This window comes from Hipposideros armiger, unplaced genomic scaffold (genome assembly GCF_001890085.2).
Source record: "Hipposideros armiger isolate ML-2016 unplaced genomic scaffold, ASM189008v1 scaffold_219, whole genome shotgun sequence".
NCBI lineage: Eukaryota > Metazoa > Chordata > Mammalia > Chiroptera > Hipposideridae > Hipposideros > Hipposideros armiger.
The window spans coordinates 1,760,697-1,774,994 of record NW_017731569.1 but is presented as its reverse complement, the minus strand read 5'-3'; the positions used below and the strand labels follow the sequence as shown (position 1 = coordinate 1,774,994).

Sequence of the window (14,298 nt, the reverse complement as noted above, 5' to 3'; positions counted from 1 at the left end):
TGTACCATTTCAAAGTCCCCATGTGCTTGAATAGTGGATCAACAAGTTGTGTCATGAAGAGATCAGTCTTTTTTTGTTGTTTTTAACAGTAAGCTCTCTAACATCAAGAAAGCTAGACTACTCACTAGTCCATCACATTCTAGAATTTTCTATGCACCTACTTTTTTCTCATGCCTTTTTCTACATCTCTGCCCCTTGAAATGCTACTTATTCTTCAAGATGCAGCTCCAATGACCTCTTAGTTACACTCCTCCCAACAACAACAAAAACAGGAAACCATTAAAAATGATCTTTCCTAAATCCTAAAGCATTTGGCTGGGGCATTTTAATGAAATTTATTGGGACAGTCTCTAAATAGTTATCTGTGCTCTTGATTTGATCTTTTCTTTATATTTTGAGGTCATTCAAGGCACAGATTATTTTAAATTTCTCACAAATGCTCAACAAATATATTTACAACAGTAGAAATTTAGGATAAAACCAATCAAAACTTTTGTCAGACTCATGATACAAATATATTCTGAGTTCATGATGAGTCATAAAGAAACAATTCAGCAATTTCATGGGTTATTTAAAAAAAAAAAAAAGCTACCAAAACACACTGTAGTCTATAGTAAAGGGATCTTGTTGATTATTTATAAAAGTTCTAAAAGGTGCTGGTTAATAAGGTGGAGGTTGGTCAATGTCCTAAATGTTTTTTTCTTCTGTCTTTGGCATACCTCTGTTATGTACGAAAACACACACACACACACACACACACACACACACACACACACACACACACACATATATAGAGAGAGTAATATCTATATGTATATGCATATATATTTTTTTCTACCTAGTGTTTAATTAGATTCCAACATTGTGCTTCATTACTATTCTTATTTTTCGTAACAATTATGCAAGTTGACTGTGCTGTTAGTAAATTTCAAAGAAAACTGGATGTTTTAGACCTTAAAGATGTTTAAATTTTGTTTCTTAAGCAACACCTTACACAATTGTTAGACTTTATCACTGTATAAAAATGTACAGTGGTTTATTGACATGTACATTCCAATATGTTTACAGCTGCAAGATAATGAGGCACACTCAGTATTGCACTTCATTAAAATTTCAGGCTCAAACTTAACCTAGAAGTTTAAATGAAACTGCATTTGTAATTTAGTAATTCTTATAGAGGACAAACATTGATATCTTTATATACAGTGTGATACTTATTACATTTATATGCTGTCCTAACACGATTTTTTTTTTTAAATAACAGTCTAGGAAATAAACCAGAATATTCCTCTTTTTATCCCCACCCGTGATGCAATTGTACAGGATTACAAAAAGGCAGTATACAATCAACAATGATTATTTGTCTTTTTTGCTTGAAAGCCAGCATCATTCTTAGTCCATGGGCATGGTGATTCTCTTATATCAATTATCTATAAATGTCCAATGCTTCACAGGCCAATGACGGTAATGGCCACATGCAAACACCTCACAAGTTTGATGTCTTGGCTCAAAAGAAAATAAACCAAAATAATGGGGAAACTTTCCACAGCAAGAATTATGTACATGGTATTTGGCATCCTTCTTGCACTGTGAATGGTTCATTTTCATGGATGTAAAAATGGTCCCGTCCTTATCCTGAGCAGAGTTTAAACTTCACCACATCCGCTTGGGGGATGAAGGCAACTTTTCTCTCTATAGACAAAGGAATCTGAGTGTTTTAAAAAGTGTGAGCATTTCTGCACACTCCACAACCCAGAGCAAACTCTTCCCCAGTGGGTGGATGAACAACATGGAGTGGGCATTCAGTTCCTTCTAATTGTTTGCCTTTGGGACCTGCATACATTTTGAAGGAGGCAAGAGAATATAATTAAAAAAAAAATATATATATATATATTTTATACACGCACACACAAAGAAACTTAATGTAAATATAAATCATTGATAAGTCACTCAAAGAAATAACAAGACTATGGTTATGCAAACATAAAATGAAAAACATGTTTTTCTTCTAACCACAAAAGTAAAATATTCACCATAAAAAACTTGACATACCAGATATATATGTAGAAGAAGGAACGTGGTCCCTTACCCACAATATCCTGCCTAGAAATAGACACTATGAGCCTCCGATCTTTTTCTATTAATAAATGAATTATGTACATCATTTTAAAGCAAAGAGCAATGAGCAAAAATGGTCACAAAAATCCCTCAGTTTAGTCTAGCAGAAAATTATTCTGGATAAGAAAATATGGACACTTTTGTATAGAATGTTTTTCTCTAGGAAAAAACAAATTTAAGTATAAATAAGCCATGTTACCCTTTCATCTCCTCTGAAGAAAAGGCACACATTGGTAAAATAGGAAGATTGATTATTATTGTTCTTTTGAAAAGTAGATGGGAGAGAGATTAGTAGAAAAATAAAAATTAATCACCTTAAAAATATGAGCAGTAAAATAATATATAATGTAATAATCCAAAAGGAACACTTTGGGAAAGATAAATTTGAAGATAATAATCAATAAACTAGGCTTAAAATGTACAAAAAACTGCATTTTCTATTTTTTAAAAGAACTTGTTATGCTAATGTGCTTCATGTCATGTGTTTCATATCATTTAAGAAAAGGCTTGTTAGCTCTTTTATAAATGAGCTTCACCGTGTAGAGAATATAGGCTGGGTTTATAACTTGAATGTGGTGTTCCTATTAACAGCAGAGGAAGGAAAAGAACTATGCATTAGTTTCCCACAGCAAGTTTCCAAAATAATAAATGTAAATTTTTATTTTGTTTGAGAGAAAAATATTAAGATTGGATGGGATGCTATGTTTATTGTGGCGCTGTTCACAATAGCCAAGACTTGGAAACAACCGAAATGCCCATCGGTAGACGACTGGATTAAGAAACTGTGGTACATTTACACTATGGAGTATTACTCCGCCTAAAGAAGAATGAAATCGTAACATTTGGGGCGATATGGATGGACTTAGAGACTATTATGTTAAGTGAAATAAGTCAGTCGGAGAAAGACAAATACCATATGATTTCACTTATATGTGGAATCTAAAAAACTGAATGAACGAGGAAAGTAAACAGAAGTGGTCTCAGAGATATAGAGGAACAACTGATGGCTGTTAGTTGGGAGGGGGTGGGGATGAGGGAGAAGGGGAAGGGGTTAGACAGCATAAATACGTAACTACAATATTGTCACAGGGACATGAAAGACAGTTTGAGGAATATAATTAATAATGTTGTAAATATTTTGTAGGGTGTTAGGTGGTCACATGTCTTGCATCATGGATGGGGAAGAGGCTTGATCACTGCACTGTACACCTGAAGCTGATGTTGTATAATACTGTATGTCAACTATAGTTGAATATATATATATAGTCACGGGACATGGAGTATAGTGTGGGAGTGGAGTTAAGGGATTTGTAATAGATATGTATGATATTGGGGGGAAGTGGGGCAGCGGATTGGGGGAGGGGGATTGTCACTTCGAGGGGTAAAAAGTATAACTATTGCACTGTGTTGTACAGCTGAAACTAATTCTAAAAAATGTGTATTTCGTAATAAAAAAAAAAGTTGATTTAAAAAAAAAATTGGATGGGATGAGCTTATCCAGATCAATGAGGAATGAGATCTCATTTAATTTACCTCTTCTAGGTTTAAAAACTACTCTGACATACAAGAAGAAAAACAGAGGGATAAAAGGCAAGTGTTTATGAAGCTCTGAGCCTGGCACAGTATAAATACTCATAAGAATCAGTTAGCTATTATTACTGCTACTGATCAACAATAAATGGTGGCCTCAACTAGAGGAATAAAAAGTAAGTTCTTATATGAGAACCAAGGCGTGAAGGCCAGTATCAAACTGAAGACAGCTAACCTCAGAGGGAGAGGCTAGCTGCTGGCTCCAGCTAATAGCCACAAGAGCAGCAGTTAGTACGGCCTCAAACAAATGCAGGCACATGACCCCAGCATGGGTCAAGATGGGAGGATGCTGGAAGTTTGTTAGAAAGGTAATTATTCCTGTTATAAATGATATAGTAGACCAGTATCCCATCCCAAATCACACTGCACACTAGTATTCTGTTCGTCCCACTAGTGGGTGGGGCAGGGTAGGCAGGAGGGAACCTCTCAATGGCAGATCTAGCTCAGGTCTACAACACCATCAATGGTGGCTCCTGCAAACTGCAGTCCTTGGGAAAAAATAAAGGGTCATTTATTCAACAAATTTTTACTAAGTGTCTAATGTGTGGATGGTGTTTAGGTGCTTGGGATGTAAAGATGAATGGTACATGGGCCCTATCTTCAAGGAGTTCATAAACTAATGTGATGATAAAAAAAAATAGTAGAAGTAAATAAAAAGGAAAAAACACCTGTAGTTATTTGAGTGCTTACTGTTGAGGCACTATTCTAGTATATCAGCCCACTTAATCCTCTAATAATCACAGAGGCAGTTAATATTTTGCAGGTAAGGCAAAATTAATTTTTCTGATTTATAAATCCCTCATCTTTAAAATAGGCACAGCAACCTCCAAATCACAGGGTGCTGTGAAGATTAAGTATCCTGGCACCTAGAAGGTCATGAATAAATGTTTTGGAAAGGAATGGACAGACAGAGGAATTATTTACTTCTATTTCTTAATCTGGACTCTTGTTTTCATACATATTAGTAAAAGTTTAAATTAATAAGTTGAGAGTTAAGAAAATCGATCCCTGTCTTTCTAAGTAAGCTGCATGGCCATCTTCCTTGCTGATTCACTGTGACACCCCCTTTATTTCTCTTCCAGTTCTCTAAATGAATGGATTAGCTAGAGGAATGTGTAAAGCTAGGAGAGCACACCTCAATCCAAGTCTATGATCTTAGGCTAGGAATTGAACCTTTCTAGGCCTTAATTTTCCATTTGTGAATGTGGGAGGTAATACTATACCTTGTAGGTTGTAAAAATTAGGTGAGAAAATACATGTGAAAATGCCCGGATCAAAGTCAGTTCCTTCCTGTTGCCAGCTCCCTAACTCCTTTCCTGATTCCTAAGGGCAAAGTCCTTTCTGTTGGCTGATCTGCATGATTATGTGAGTGTACCAGGGGGAGCCTGGCTGTTGCCTGACTTGTCCTCCTCAGTGACTATTCTGCTACTGTGTTCTCGGCAACATCTGTTTCATTACTCGCTAACTTACTTATTGCTCTTAGTGTTTTGTTTGTGGGTTTTTTTTTGTTTTTTAACAAAGAAGAAACTTTCATTCAGTAAAATTTGGATTTTCCCTGATGACACAGCTTACCTCTAAACTTGCTCAGCTAGAAGTTGGTTATCTATCTCCCAACTGCTCTGTATCATAAGGCCAGAAAGCAAAACTGACTTTCCTACTGTAGTTCCTGTTTATTTCCAGACTGCTAACCTACAATTTTTATTCAATAATTCCTCTTCCCTTGAAGCCCTAATGATCTAGAACACTGCCTGCCTGCCCCCCTTTCACTCCCTTCGTTTGCTGACCTCCAGCCCACTTTCTTCCTGCTAATGATGGCTTATACCTCTATTCTGGCCATTATCCTAAACATTCCAACCACACATTATTCTAACCTTGCTTCTTTTAAAGTCCACTACTTCTGTTTACAAAAAAAAAGTTTTTAGAGGTGTAACAGTTTTTATTTGACATGCACAGAGCAAAAAATAGCCATACTTACAAATAACCCCTATTTATCTTATCTTTGTTTTTGAATAAATACACCTTGCATAGTTTAAGAATTAAAATGCTAAAAAATTATATACAAGAAGTCACCTTCTCCCACCTCTACCCTATCTTTCCTGTTTTCTCCCAAATAATCAATTTTATTAATTTTTGTGTATCCTCCCAGTGTTTTTATGCAAATGTAAACAAATATGAATGTATACATTAATTTCCTCCTTTCTTACAAAGGGATCACACTATATACACTCTTTTATAATTTGAATTTTCATTTAATACTGTCTCCTATAGATCTTTCCATGTCAATACATAGAAACTCCATCCTCAGTCATCTTCTTTTTTTAATGGTGCATATTACTTACTGTTTAATCAGCACCCTACTGGATACATATATTGTTTATAAATTTTTTTATAAGCAATGCTGCAGTGAATAGCCTTGTACATTTGCCCTTGTTTATTTTCTTCACATATGTAGGTATATCCCCAGAAGTGGGATTGTTAAAGGGTAGAGGTATTTGCAATTCTGAGAAGCACCACAGGGTTCTACCATTTGCACTCTGATAAGCAATGGATGAGCGTGTGTGTGTGTGTTTCCCAGCTTTAACAACATTGTATAACGTGGTGTATGTATTTCAATATGTATTTTCACTGATTCAGATATTTCACTATGGTCACATTTACCTCTTCTGCTTCTCTCACTGGCGTCAGATATTTCACTATGGTCACATTTACCTCTTCTGCTTCTCTCACTGGCGTTAAGCCTGTTATTCTGCCTCACTGTGATCAACAGCCTCATGACCTCTTCCAATTTGCAGTCTTTTTTTGGTTTCCTATTGACTTTTTCTCAGCCTGACCTCCACACATAATCATCTCTCCTGTTTTCTCAGGCTTCTTTAACTCCCCTGGCTTTCTCATGCTCACTATATGCTGCCAATTCCCAGCCATTCTAGATTAAATTACCTGCTCATTTTATGGTGCCAGTTCCAGGCTTCTTAAAACAAAAAACAAACAAACCCAAAAAACCCCCCACAAAATCCCTTTAAATGGTTCTATTGTACATTTATAATTTTAAACTTCACTGAACAGCAATCCTTTCACTAATCCTTAGCCGACTTCCCTCTCATTACCCAAACAATCTGCTCCATTATGGCTCCTAACCCCTCAGGCACGATGTGGAGCCTACTTCCTACTTCACACAGAAAGACAGAAGTTCACCAGAGCCATGGAACCCCTCGGATTTTTTAGGATAGCTTGACCTGGGTTTTTGCCACTTGAAATAAAAGTGTTCTCATGTGATCAGTAAATGAAACTAGACACCACAGACATCATAGTCATATTTAAAAATATTAACAACATACCTGCAGGACAGTGTGGTAGTTCTTCCTTAGGAATGCTAGTCATTCTTTGAAAATCATCATGACAAGCATTACAAAAATGTGTTGTTCCAAAACAGAAAAAGACAGCCACTGAACAGCAGTAGCGACATTTATATTCCAAAAAGTCTGTGCCGTGTTTTGGACACATCTATAGCAAAAGAAAATAAGACAGACACAAGATTATAGTGAGTCTATTTCAATTATACTTAAGACAGTTATATACACAACTCAGTGCTTCATATTTTGAGAGTACACACAGCTCTCAAAACTGACTGAAAAATTGATGATGCGCACATTAAAAAAATAATGAAATGTGTGGCTTTTCCCAAAAGATCTGGACAAAGCCCCAAGTTCTAATCTCAGCTCCAGCACAACTAATCTTATTTAATAAGCTAGCCACTTAATTTCCTTGTGAATGTTTCCTGGTCAGCCAAATTGAAAAATTAATAATATTTCATTTATCTCTCAATCTCATGATGTACTGTGAAGATTTCATTGAAGAGGGGAAATTCTGAAAGTATGACTGCAGGTTTATGAAGATGAAATAAGTACATTTATTAATTGTTGAAATATGGTGGTTATTTTATGGAAGACATAATTATAAAATGCAAATCCCACCAAAAAGAAATAACATATATGAAATAATCTAGAAAATTATACACTGCTGTACAAACATCAGAAAACACTGGGGGAAAAAACCTGTTAAATCATTCCTCTCATAATGGATATATTATTATTTTAAAAAAATGGAAGTTTAACATTTCTAAACTATCTTTTCTATTAACATGTGCTACCCACCTGAGCCCTGGACACATCGGAACAGGCACCACAAATGAGCTCCCTGGGATCATAGTCATCCCCTTGTCCAGCCTCAGCATCACAGCGAGCTTCACCACCAAAATATGCCTAGGAAGAGAACCATTAGATTACAGCAGCGAAAAAACCCTCTGGCATGGCAGATACAGTTTGGGTGTAGTGGAAAGAAGAGGTCTTAGGAAACTCTACTGTGTATTAGATGCTCCCTTGCAATGCTACGTGGGATGCCCTATGGCTGCCTGTAGAACAGATCAGGGGTAAGAAATAAAGCTGCTATGCTTCAATTCTGGAACGGGTTCATGTTTCCAGTATGCCATTCAAACACTATACTATCACAGCAAAATAACAAGAGTGTATAACATTCAAAATAAATATCAAAAATAGGATATTGAGTAGTAAAGAGAAACTGCTTTTTCAGGGCAAAGTTTAAGTAGTTTTTCATCATTTTGAAATAATAAATAACATATTCCTTTCCAGTGCTTTAAAAAATATGATTAGAAGTTCCCAAATTTTAATACTATAGAACAAATAATATGCCTAAAGTAAATATGAGTAGAATTATAATCCTCGACTAATGGGAAAGAAAAAATTGATTTTAATCTTATAAAAATTTTTAAGAAGGAAAGGCAAATTTGGTAATTCTGTTCAGAATGCTGCTTATACTTATAAAGCTACACTATATGCAAGAACTCAACAATGTCCAATACAGATACTTGAATAAATGAAATTACTGTAACAGATGATTTATCTGAATTTGCTCTGGGCACAAAATAAATGAGGCCAGGTGTATTTGGGGCAATCGACATGCACATGCCCCACAGCCAAAGTGCGGTATCCATAATTGAGGGTAAACAAGATGAGTCAATATAAATCTATTATTTATACCAGAAAACCAGGTCGAAAGATAGGCTCCATTGATAGAGAGGTTATTAATGATTGTCTTCCAGCTAAATTTGGCCTCAGAAGTATTTCATTTATCCTGGGGCTATTTCAGCTGTTTCACTTTTCTAGATTCCCTGCTTGGCTGCCTGGACTGTCATCCCCATGGTTACACATTTATGATATTTTGTACATTAAACACACAGAAATATTTTATTTTTTATAACAATACAATTCACAAATATACACTATTGGTTTTTCCTTGGGGCATGTATATTTGTCTGCCTTTCTGGTTATCATCTATCTGTTTAGCTTTCCATTCATTGTCTGTCTTTTCTTTATGTTACACTGGGAGACTATGCATCTTTCATTTACTGAATTCTTCATCCATTTATCCATTTTCTAATTAACTTAGTGTCTAATAAGTGCCAAGTACTGGAGACAGAGAAATGAAAAAAACATAGTCTTTGTCCTCATGGAACTTACGGAGTGGGGCAGACGGACAAGTGAACCAGTAGTCATAATACAGAATAATGAGTGCCCTGATTGAAGTATGCAATGTATCAAAACCCTGTGGTGTTGGTGACGGGGAGGAGTGTGCACATTACACAGGAGGTGAGACCTGAGCTGAATCTGAAAGAATGATCAGGCAGGTGTGGCTCTGCACTTGAGCACAGTAGAAGGAAGTGAGAGCATCTCATGAAGAGAAATCACCTATGTGATGGCATGGAGGTGTCAGTGAGTGAGCAGACGTGGCTGAGCTTGGGGAATTACGAGTTGTCCAGTATTTTGTCGCATGGGGTGTGCGAACCGTAGCATATTGGGAGATGACACTGGAGAGGTGAAAGGGTTACAGGAATAATGACACGATCAGATTTGAGACCCAGAAATATTCATCTACGAGTAGCAGTGTAAGTGTAAAGGATGGCATGGAGGGATTTGTGGCTCCACAAAAAGAGCTCAGGAAGAAGGCTGCTATCATTACCAAAGGAAATGATTAGGTTTGCTAAAGATGTAATAGAAAGAAAAAAAGAAAGGAAGGAAGGAAAGAAGGAAGGAAGGAAGGAAAGAAGGAAGGAAGGAAGGAAGGAAGGAAGGAAGGAAGGAAGGAAGGAAGGAAGGAAGGAAGGAAGAAAGAAAAAAAAAAAACCTCCAGAGAGATTGGACATACAATTGACAGGACCTTATAAAGACTGAAGACTGAGGGAGTCCAAGTTGATGCATGTAGTACTGGACATATGGACTTTGATGTACCTGTGAAAAATGCAAATGTCTGGTAGGCAGTTCGAAATGTGCATCTAAATTTCAAAAATTTTGGATGGTCAGAACGGTGTAGGTGGTAGGCGAAGGCATGAGTGTATAGAGGGTCACCAAAGGTAAGGAGGTATTATTAGGCAAGGATGAAGAGATAGGGAAACAAATATGTATGGCGCAGGTGAATGAAAAGATACCCTGTGAGGGAGATAAAGACAAATGACCAGAAAAGGAGGATAGCAAACAAAAGTGTTGTCCCGGAAGCCAAGGAAATAAGAATTTAAGGAGGAAATGCTCAAAAGCGTCAAGTAAGAGAAGTTTGTTCAAGAACCAACTGAATCTGGCAAATGGGCGGTTCTTACTGATGGGAAGGAGTAGCTCGTGGACAGAAGTATTTCATGTTTTAAAAATAGTTTGTATAGGTTAAAAAAAAAATCACAAAACAAATTAAGTAAATAAATTCAACTTGAAACACGGCACAAGCTCTCATTTTAAACTTCAGATAAGATGCAAGAATAATTGAACATCGTTATATAATTCAACTTCTTAATCACTTAGGTAATCTCTAGTCAGTTTAGTGGTTAACAGAGAAAAAGAGGGGTAAGGGGAGGTAGAAAAGGGTAAAGGGGGTCAAATATATTGTGATGGAAGGAGATCTGACTTTGGGTGGTGAACACACAATGCAATATATATAGATGATGTATTATAGAATTGTATACTTGAAACCTATTATGTAATTTTATTAACCAGTGTCAGCCCAGTAAATTTAATAAAAAATTCTTAAGTGTTATTTATAGCATACCTTTCTGCATTTGTAGCAAACATAATATGCATATCTATTCATGGCATAGCCAGCTGGGTCATTATAAAATCTCACACCAGGAGTGGTGATAGCTTCACTCTTATGCAGACCTTCATATTCCAATCTCATTAAGGCCTTTCTTCTGACATCCTCATAGAGTTCTTTTATTGGATCAAGCAGGTCTTTTAATACTATATGATTTATTTTGTTCTGAAATTTAAAAAATAAACATTCTTTAACAGAATCATTTATTTATTAATTCAACAAACTGTGCACTAAAGTGCCAAGCACTGTGCTAGATAACCAAACATTTTCTAAATAAAATGCCACTTGCAAACTATCTTGTAAAGTTCTCATGAGCCTGTATTTTACCAAGAGCAGGGGAAATGGGGGAAGCGGAGGACAAAATGTTAAAATTCCATTTTATTAGCTTCATATTCCTGAGTATGGAATCTATCTCTTGCTGCCTCCACTGTTCTGGGAATAAAGGGTTACCTTGCTGCCACAAACAAGACATACTCGTGTGTGTGTGTGTGTGTGTGTGNGTGTGTGTGTGTGTGTGTGTGTGTGTGTGTGTGTGTGTGTGTGTGTGTGTGTGTGTCTGTGTGTGTGTTTCGGTCCCTTGGAGCTGGGGTAGAATGTCAGATGGTAGAAATGAGCAGGTAGTATTTTCCATACAACTTTCATGTATCATTTCTTAAATGTGACCTTTTTTTGGTGGTACTATAGGAGATGGGAGAGCAAACACTACTTTTTTATTATTTCTTAATCTCACTAAGCAATGCTTGTGCTAAGTCTTTCCATATTATACCCTATATACCAGTCTGCAATTCTGAAGGAAAGGAAGTAGGAAGAACTAAATAGAAAAAAAAATAAAGAATTAACAGAGAAGTCACTATCAATCACATTTTTAAACAAAGGTTTTTCCGTTAATCATTATTAGCTTGCCAAAACAACTTGCCACTTTGCATATTACTATCTTTGTAGAGATGTATCAGAAAGTTTCTCCTTCTTTTATCTGAGACCTAAAAGAATCTGTCCTGATGGCACTGAAAGTTCAGATTTCACTCTTTAATGTCAGGTATCAGTACCTACAAGCACCATACATAGACTCAGTGTTCTTTTCAGTAGTCACCCACTGCACCATGTCACATGATCTGAACTCTTAGGGAGTCTGAAAGTAGTGAGGTATGTCCTTCAATGCATGATGATATCTAAATAAATTTTATGATGCAGTATGTGTAATTTAACGAGCTTTTAATTGACAATTACTGTTTTGAAATATATTACAATAGAGAGATCTATAATATTCGCAGGTACCACCTAAATAAGGAGAGCAGAAACTGATGGGGGCTGGTGGTAAAAAGTAAACTGGGAGGGACACGTGTTTATTCTAAAAGATGAAAGTAAATTGAAAGAAGTAATTTTTTTATTCCTTCCATACCTTGCAGATGGGACATGATATAAATCCAAATGTTATCCTTGGACCAAGCCATCTGTTTTCCAAAACTCGTCGACAGCACTGTAAGTGGAATACGTGACTACAGTCCAGCTTAAATAAAGAAAAGAGAAGGATATAAGCAAATGTAAAAATGATAGACACTTGAGTAACTGGCAGATTATTCAATGTAAGGTGTTACTTAAAGCAGGTATGAGAAAAATCAAGAAATTTAGTACAATGCAATTTCAGCACTTTTCAACTATTCATCAGACATTATTAACTAGGTCTTTACCTTCTCCTAATTTTTTTACCATCATATATTAATGCCACCTTATCTAGAGTAAGTTGGGTTAGGGAGAAATGCAAAATTATTCAGTTTGTATCTCATAAAAAGAATAAGAAACTACTGACTTAAAGATTTATTTTTGAGAATATTGCCTTTGAATTATAAGAACTGGAAATATAAACAACCAGTAAACGTTAAAAAAGTATTTAGCAAATAGTAGCTTCTATAATATTAATGTTACTAATATTATAGATGGATGTATATACATTATGTGTAGAGGTATGTATCATTGTATCAGTATGTATAGATCAATTATATAATGTTATAAAATACCATTCTGGACTTTGAAAACTAAGAAGGGAGTAGCTACTGGGGAATCTAATTATTTTTTCCTCCCTTATGAACATTTTATACATTCTATTGATTATATAGACTCACACAAATATTAAATTAAAGCTAAGCACACAAAATGAAAAAAGAACATAAGAGACAGAATTTGCTCTTTAATAAACTGGTAGTCATTAGCGGGACATTTTTTCCCAATGATAATCTAGATACATTTAATACTTTGAAAGCTGAGACAACCTGAATGGCTGGTGCTGCCGAGAGCGCTTCAGTGAAACAGATCATGCACATGTCATCAGCATCTTGCTTCAGTGTTGTGGCATTTTTATCACAGCCATGGAGACAGGGCAGACAGTGCTCTTCATTTTTAACACCTCCACATGGATGGCCACAAGGATGCGTCTTACTGCAGGCTATCTTAGCATATTCCTATTGAAAGTGAATTACAATTTGCATACAAAATATCAAAAAGGCACACATCCTAGTACTTTTATCAATTATATTAATTTTCCAAGATATTTTACCCCAGGAAATACATATGAAGACTAAGTAACAGCAAAGTAAAGTTATTTTTATTCTTTGTTTGAATTAACTTAGAGTTATTAACAAATTTTAATTTTCTTAAAATGTGATTTTTAAAAATATCACTCTACATAAAGGGAATGTTTATAAAAAGTTAATTTCAATTGTAATCCATTTGTTACAGCCACAAAGCAAAAAAATTTCTGACATATAATCTCTCAATCACTACCGAAGCCCTCACCAAAATGAGGATTTAAAAAAATAATACAGGTATCTTTCACTATCTGGGCACTCTCCAAATTCTTGCTAACTTGAAGAATCAAAAATATCTGGACAGCATGGGCTGTGTATAAATGTTCAGGATTAAAGAACTTTCAGATACTGGAAACGTATTTTTGGGAAATAAGTGAATAAAACATGCAAGAGGCAGAAGAAATACAGCCTATAGGTTTTTAACTGTTTCTAGCAGAAAAGTAAAATATATATAATGAAGATAGCTGGGAAACACACAAAAGGCATCTGGTTTGGGCTTGAGAGCTTTATCTGATCCATCCTCCAGCTTTGACAAAGCATTTAACTCTGGACATGGGTAATACTCTACTTTAGAGAGTGATGCTGACCTGGAGCTCCTATTTATACAAAGGAAAGGCATCATGAGGGACCTGTGCTGTCCTGCTGGGACACTCACCTGGCAGTCTGCATCGGAACAAACACTGCCAACTGCAGACAGCTCTGTTCCACTCCTGGAGCCACAGAAGCGACACGCTTCTGAGCTACTTGTGGTGGGTTTGCCTAGGTTCAAACAGAAACAAGAAAAATCCTCCTTAAGAATGTTTGCTACATATTTCAATATAACTAATTAAAAACAAACAAACAAACAAACAAACAGGCA

General features: G+C 35.9%; 1 protein-coding gene across 1 annotated transcript in view; it reads right to left on the bottom strand.

Moving 5' to 3' along the window:
- Positions 1 to 1,001: 1,001 nt before the first annotated feature.
- MYCBP2 (MYC binding protein 2) overlaps positions 1,002 to 14,298 on the bottom strand; it is a 270,913-nt gene continuing 257,616 nt past the window's right edge. The window contains exons 77-83 of the mRNA XM_019654304.1: positions 14,095 to 14,198; positions 13,125 to 13,313; positions 12,257 to 12,364; positions 10,813 to 11,022; positions 7,860 to 7,967; positions 7,044 to 7,209; positions 1,002 to 1,833 (exon numbers count right to left, since the gene is read on the bottom strand). Of these exons, the coding sequence (XP_019509849.1) occupies positions 1,718 to 1,833; positions 7,044 to 7,209; positions 7,860 to 7,967; positions 10,813 to 11,022; positions 12,257 to 12,364; positions 13,125 to 13,313; positions 14,095 to 14,198 (1,001 nt within the window). The 3' untranslated portion in view covers positions 1,002 to 1,717. The remainder of the gene's footprint in view (positions 1,834 to 7,043; positions 7,210 to 7,859; positions 7,968 to 10,812; positions 11,023 to 12,256; positions 12,365 to 13,124; positions 13,314 to 14,094; positions 14,199 to 14,298) is intronic.